At 51.1% G+C, this 7,359-nt stretch overlaps 1 protein-coding gene across 1 annotated transcript in view; it reads right to left on the bottom strand.

Moving 5' to 3' along the window:
- Window positions 1–1,198: 1,198 nt before the first annotated feature.
- MOV10L1 (Mov10 like RNA helicase 1) overlaps window positions 1,199–7,359 on the bottom strand; it is a 57,811-nt gene continuing 51,650 nt past the window's right edge. The window contains exons 23-26 of the mRNA XM_066361302.1: window positions 5,687–5,836; window positions 2,655–2,762; window positions 1,855–1,992; window positions 1,199–1,760 (exon numbers count right to left, since the gene is read on the bottom strand). Coding sequence (XP_066217399.1) covers window positions 1,665–1,760; window positions 1,855–1,992; window positions 2,655–2,762; window positions 5,687–5,836 — 492 coding nt within the window. The 3' untranslated portion in view covers window positions 1,199–1,664. The remainder of the gene's footprint in view (window positions 1,761–1,854; window positions 1,993–2,654; window positions 2,763–5,686; window positions 5,837–7,359) is intronic.

Raw genomic sequence — 7,359 nt, 5'->3', positions numbered from 1 at the left:
TGTGAGGGCCACTGGCTGGCTCCTCTCTGAGTGGACCAGGGTGAGTGTCACATTATGGTGGCATTTTGATTTCACTGGACACACTGGCAAGACTGCTGTCACTGTTCTATGTGGCAATGAGCCACTTCCAACAGCAACAAGGGATGTTTCAGGGAACTTATTTTCTCTGAGGGGATGTGTAATCATGAGAGTTCCCCTGTGCAGGCCACATCTGCAAGCAGGAACCTCTGGGTGGCCTGGCCTCCCGCAGTCTGTGTTTTCCTATGGTTGTCAGAGCCCTTCCCTCCCTTTGCCCCCCTCTCACCCATTAAGCACTAGTGGCTCTGAAGGTGGCTCAGGTGTACCCAGAGTCCTCTACAGAAGGACTCCACCTAGTCTTCCACTACCCCAGACACAATTGTCCTGGGACACCCATGCCCCTGTATCCTGTACACTGTCCCAGTGCTGGGCAAGCTGGACTATGCAGTACTGAGCATGGGCAGCCACTTCTGGTATGGTAGCAGACCCCTGACATCCAGGGAGTGGGTGAGGGGAGGGCACTGGCCAGTCTCAGGACTGACCCCAGTTCTGGAGGGTAGCTGTCTCTCCAAGGGGGGCTTCCTTCCAGGAAATGGGTCATGGAGGTATCAGGTTGGGAGCCCACATGGGACATCTCTGGAGAATCCTCTGGAGATGTGGTAAGACCAGGGGGCTGGCCCAGGAACATCACACCAGCCTCTCCCACTGAATGCCACAGGGGCCTGGACCACTGCAGCAATAGGAGCTGCCAGTGCCTGCATCCCACCCCAGCCTGGGTGTAAATGGTCAAGTGCCTCTGCCCCTCGACTCTGGACATAAGTCCAGGGCCTGATTCCACTGCCGGAGAGCTCCTGCCTGTGCACTTGGTACTGTTCACAAGGGAACACACCCACCGTGTAAATGATCCCAGCTTTTCCTAGAAACGGGTCCCTGAGGGTCTATAACAAAGGGCCAGCTCTTGGCTAGAGGGGAAGGTAGGGGCTGTGGCACAGATAGGCAGAGCCCCACAAAGAACCTGGGCTTTGCATGGCCAGTGGGGGATGTGAACACAGGCTCACGGTCCCGGAGAGGAAAGTTGGATCTTGCTGGGGTCAGACGTTAAACAAACGCATAACTGTGTCCCCATAACAGGCACATTCTGAGGTGGAAAGCCATGCCAAGTATCCACTTGAGTGTTTATTTTGGTGAAGGGTTGCAGTACGGTAACTGCAGTGGCGGGAGGAGCTGGCAGCAGGGCTGACGGCCGTGAGTGCACACCTCCCAGCCCAGCGGCCCCCATGTTCATGGCCAAGGCAGCGGGAAAAGGCCTAGTAGCCACAGCAGACAGTGGCTCTCACCACCCTTTATCAACAGGGGCTCTAGATGAGATCTCCCTGGGCTCCTGGTCCACACCTCTGGCCACAGCTGCATCTGGGGGAAGCGGGGGCCAGTAAGCCTGGCTCCCTGCAGGGCCCAGGCTCTGGACAATGCAGCAAGCTGGCCAGATGTCCTCTCTATGGTGTGGGTTTTACAAAGGGCACATATCTTCCCATAAAAGCTGTGCAGGGAGGGATAGCACCAACCATAAACATTACTTGGAACTGGACGGAGTGGCTACAGCAGCCTAGGAGTGGCACTGAGGCCCATTCGGGAGGGAGGTGGGAGCCTCAGTTCTGCAGGCGCTGCAGCTCAGGTGGCAGGTCACACCCCGTGTACACACCATTGGTGATGCTGTACTCCAGCAGGGCACCGAAGCAGGGGTCCTGGAGGACACAAAGGGGCTGGGCCTTAGAGCAGGGAGGGGACTGCTTCCCAACCACCTACACCCTCAGGTGACACCTGCGAGTGGCAACTCACTCTGACGAGAACGTGAGGGTTTCCCAGCACAATCAGCAAGGCTTTGGGTCTGGTGATGGCAACATTAAATCTTTTTGAGTTGGACAGGAAACCCAAAAAATATCTATCATCTTCAAATTGATCTTCATTTGACCGTACCTAAAACACACAAAGATGATGAAAAATGGAGAAAAGGTATTTCAAGTTTTTCTTAGCATGGAAAGGAACCTTTGAAATGTAAGAGCACTGAGAAATGTTAAACATAAGGAGAACCTCATCAGTAGAAGATGGGGGTGGGGGGAAGAGCCTCACGACTCTCTGCATAACGGGCTCAAACTCCCCCAGCAGTTTGAGGTGCAGGGTTTTAGGTGATTTTTGTTTCTCCTGACTGAAGATTCTAACTTACCTGCAACAAACACTCTGTTCAATACGGTAATTTAGGGACGAAAGTGAAGTCCTGAGAGTTAACCCTGGTCTCCCTGGGTGGCCATGTGGAAGCTGTAGGCCTGCATAAGGGTGGGCCCCCAGCCCGATCCACACTGCACCTCCATCTCCTTTTCTCCTTCGACCTCTGTCCCTGCTTCCCCTACAGTCCTGCCACTCCTTCCTGGCCCTTCTCTGTACTTCTGTCTGCTGACCTTTGGGTTACGTAAGAACTCCCTGCAGGCACGAGAGATGAGCCAAGTGCAGGCCCATCCCCATCCAGCCCTGTTCTCTGCATCTCCCATTAGCCTGTGTCACTTTCTACCTGAACATGCCACGTACCCGCTAAAGTCCTGCTGGCCCCACACTGCTGTCCCACCAGGAACAGGCCCACCTACAGTGGAGATAATGATCACCAGGTGCTCCTGTCCCTGGAACTCCTCCACCGATCCCACCTTTATGTCCATCAGGTCCACGTTTCTCAAAAGGATTTTTATTTTCTCCACCTGTGAAGCAGATAAAAGAATAAAGATAAAATTGTATAAATCTGACCACTTCTTTACATATTACAGCATAAGTGATTAAGCAATGTTGTAATACTGCTTTTCAACTCCAAATCGTGTTTCATCAAACCTAAGTTGATCAGAACCCAGCACTGACTCCAGAGGGAGCCCAGCTGGGCAGAGGGCTCAGCACCTGTCAGGACACAGCAGGACCAGGGTGAACGCTCTGTAGAGAAGTGAGGACAGCACCTGCTGGTAGGCTCCAGACCACCTCCCTTGTGGGGATCCTCCCCAGGAGCCTGAGCCTTTCCACACCAGAGGTTTGGAGACCTGTGGCCTGGAGACAGGCTGTGTGCTCTCCTCTGTGCAGCTGTCACAAGCAGCCAGGAGGAGGACAAACTTTGTGACAAGTGGCCATGGAGCCAACAGAAGGCAAGCTGGCCCTGAGGAGTGGGAATAACCGAGTCATGAAGTGAGGACACGGACAAAATGGGTTTAAGGTGTCTGGAGACAAAGACCTCCAATGGGTGCTGATAAAAAAAGACTCAATTTTAAATCTTGGGAAAGACCCTGGCCAGGTAGTTCAGTTGGTTCAAGTGCTGTCCCGACACACCGAGGTTGCAGGTTCCATCCCAGGTCAGGGCACATACAAGAAGGAATCAACCAATGACAGCATAAATAAGTGGAACAAGTTGATGTTTCTCTCTCCTTCTGAAGATCAACAAGATAAATCTTGGAAAAAAGAACAATATTTGAGCTAGACCTGTGGTGGCAGAGTGGATAAAGCATCAACCTAGAATGCTGAGGTCACCAGATTAAAACCCCAGCCAAGGCACAGATGAGAAGCAACTAGACTGCTCACAAAAATTAGGGGATATTTTATGGCTTCATATTCATTTTGAAAATCCCAATTTTTGTGAGCAGTATACAAGTTGATGCTTCCCACCCCTCCCTCCCCCCTTTCTCTTTCTCTTGAAATCAATAAATAAAATCTTCTAAAAATTTATTAATTTTAGAGAGAGGCAGGAACATTAATTTGTCTCTGTATCTGCCCTGACCGGGGATTGAACCAGCAACCTTTCCACATCAGGACGGTGCTCCAACCAACTGAGCTGTCTGGCCAGGGCAAAAAATAAAATCGTAAAAAAAAAAAAAGAGCGGTATTTGAAAAAAAACTTAACAGTAGGAGACTGCTCACTGCTCAACTCCTCCCAAGGACACTGAGGGGCAGTGTTCACAGACATGAAGTTCAGAGACCAGAATCTGGACACACGTCTACCAGCAGGTCCAGAGCAGGATCGGACTCTCACACTTTCACAGGCCAGACATGAGGTCCTAGCAGGGGTGAGAAGTCACACCCAGACACTTTATGGTGAAACTACACAACATCAAGAATAAAGGGAAGATGTTACAACCATATGAGAAGGGATTATATGTAAAGTCAGGCAGGCCTGGCCGGGTGGCTCAGTGGATAGAGTGTCATCTGGGATGCTGAGGTTGTGGTCTGACTCCTGGTCAGGACACGTATGAGAAACAACCAATGAGTGCACAACTAAATGGCACAACTAAGTGGAACAGTGAGTTGATGCTTCTCGTTCTCTCTCGCTCCCTTCCTCTCAAATAAATGGAAACAAATGTCAGAGAGCAGATTTCTCAGCACAACCCCTGCCACAAGATAATGAAGGTCAGATCTTCATACACTGACCAACAGGTGACCCGAAGGTCAAGTGTGAGGGAGGTAAATAAACGTATTTAACTCATGACTTCCAGGCCTTTATTGTAATAAGTTCTAGAGGATGAACCAGAGCAGCACAGCCCAGGAAGACTAGGTGGTGTAAGCAGCACAGGGAAGCAGAAACCCCTCCACAGCACATGCAGGGCGAGTTGGTGAGCTATTGCCAAGGGGAAAATGTGAAAAGGAGGCATTCCTGGAATTCACAGAAAAAGCACAAAGTTAAGAAGTGGGGGCAGGTGTGGACTCCCTGGGAGGGACTCAGTCCCACGTCACCTCAGCCCCGAACTTGAGAGGCCAAGCTGAAGATCCTGCCGGAAGAGCTGGGTGAGCACCGCGCAGAGGCCAAACCCATGTGTGCATGCGGCACCCTGTGTAGCAGGGGACACACACCACACAGTTGGAGGTTGGACGGACTAGTCACTGAAGGGGCCACCACAATGGACATAGTGAGGTCAGATGCCTGCCTCGACCCATCCCACACAAACTGGCAGATCACAACTTCATAAAGTGGGAAAACACTGTATGATGTCATGGTGGGAAAGGCTTTCTTAGGTAAAAAAGCACAAACTGTAACGGACACAATCTGAATGTTATGTGTACATCCAATTACACTGATGTGAAACACATAGAGGGAACCGCGAACAAAGCCCAGCAGAGACGAGTTCATACCACTGATCGCCATGGCCTGAGGGCAGAAAGAATGCTGACCCAGCACAAGCTGTGGACAAACACCTGAAAGCAACTAAGAGTGGGTGCTAGATCAAAATAAGAGTTTTGCTGAAACACAAAGGGATGGCCAGTAGCACATGAAAAGATTCTCGTATCCCTAACAATTCCAGGGGACCCAGGATATGGGCGGCCTGCAAGGTATGGGCATTGGCAGGTGTGTGCAGACACAGGAGAGAGTGGACAGGCCAGCACAGGAGCAGAGGCAGGACATGCCACAGTGAGGGCTTAGTGAGCACATGCAGGGGACAGATGAGCAAACTGAAGTGGGGCTCACCCATGTGCCCGGGGTTCCCTGCCCCAGGACTCCAGGGTGGGAGTCCCATGAGGAATGGGCACAGGAGGAGTGGCTGGCAAGGAGAGAAATGGGGACACGAGGGACATGGTGCCACGTGATGAGGTTGTTCCATTCCTTCAGTGACATCTGTGGATAAGCACAAAAAAGCTTGCTGGAGCAGGGCCGCACCTGCTTGCGGTAGGGTGTGATCACGCCAATGTCTTGCGCAGACACCTGGCTGGAGAGGCTCCTGGCCAGGAGGCAGCTGTAGCGCATGACCTGGACAGCTTCAGCTGGGTTGAACCATGACGGGCTTCTCCCTTCACGAGCTTCGCTGCCCTGTGACGGTCAAGAGACAAGAGGTAGGCAGGTCATCACAAGGCCTTATCAGCAGAGCAGGTGCTGGGAACACAGCAGAGGTGACACGTGTGGTAGAGAGCCATCACAACTGCACCAAGATGACAAGGACAGGGGAGGCAATGTCCTGTGGGGGGCGACACGGGAGAAGATGCACATACTAAGAAGGAACAGGAGCCCAGCAGCCACGTGGGAGCAGTGTGCACAGCCAACAAAGTGGCCAGCTGTGGTCAGTGCAGGAGGCTCCTTGGGCCAGGCCCACACATAACTCAGGCTGCCCCGCCCTCGCTGTCCGATCTACAGAGAAGACAAGTGGACAGCCCACCAGCATGTAACTGGGCATCAGGGAAATGCAAACCCAAACTCTGAGAGCCCCCCATAGCCGCCAGGTTGGCTACCAAGACAGAAAGAGCAAGCATAGGGAAGATGTGGAGAAACTACACCCTGCCCACGCTGATAGGTGTGTGAAGGCTGAGCCACTGCACAGACCATGTATGTGCACAGGACCTTTGGAACATTAAACAGAATCACCACGTGACCTAGCACTTTACTTCTGGGTATCTGCCTGGAAGAACTGAGTGCAGGGACCCAAACACGTGGTCCAGGGCAGTGGTATCGCAGTAACCACAGGGTGGGAGCTGCCCGAGTGTTCATGACAAATAATGGGTGAGCCCACATGGTCCATCCACATGGAGGCCCACCATGCAGCCTTAGACAGGGAGGAGAGTCTGACACGAGACGACATTGTGCTCAGTGATGTGAGGACAGAGGACAGGCCTGTGCCACATGCACACGAGGCCCCAGAGGAGTCAGTCACAGAGACAAAGGCAAACGGTGGCACCAGGGGCTGGGGGATAGGTGGGGTGAGTGTTGAATGGGACAGTTTGGGAAGATGGAACGCTCTAAAGACTGGCTGTAAAACAAAGTGGCTATGTTTAACACCACTGACTGCGCCTAAAATGGCTAATGCAATAAATTTACATCGTGTGCATTTCACCATAACAAAGAAAAAAGTGCACATTGAACAAAGCAGCAAGGACACATCAGTTTTCAGGAGGTGTTCTGCATTGTTGTTGTTGTTTTTTAAAATTTATATATTTTTTTACAGAGACAGAGAGTGAGTCAGAGAGAGGGCTAGACAGGGACAGACAGAAACGGAGAGAGATGAGAAGCATCAATCATTAGTTTTCGTTTTTCTATCTTTTGTTTTTATTTGGTTTTATTCCATACATCTTTCCTCTCTTGCTATCTTTTTTATCTCATGTGCTTCTGTGGTGGTTTTTTCAATGGTGGTTACCTTTAAGTAATGAAAAGGGTTTCTACCCTGTTCATTGTAGTGAACTATTTTGTGAGTACTTTTGCACTCCATCGTCCTTTGCTACTGTTAATCTCCATCCTCTCCCCCCCTTTCTTTTTGTTGTTGTCACAGTTTAAATTTGGTTTTATTGTGTTCTTCTTGGAGCTTTTACTTGTGGCTTTTTTTTTGTTCTTTGTATCTGATTGGA

Source organism: Saccopteryx leptura, chromosome 1, assembly GCF_036850995.1.
Source record: "Saccopteryx leptura isolate mSacLep1 chromosome 1, mSacLep1_pri_phased_curated, whole genome shotgun sequence".
In the NCBI taxonomy this organism is placed as follows: Eukaryota; Metazoa; Chordata; class Mammalia; order Chiroptera; family Emballonuridae; genus Saccopteryx; species Saccopteryx leptura.
The sequence above is the reverse complement of the archived record's forward strand: the minus strand, read 5'-3'. Positions and strand labels throughout refer to the sequence as shown.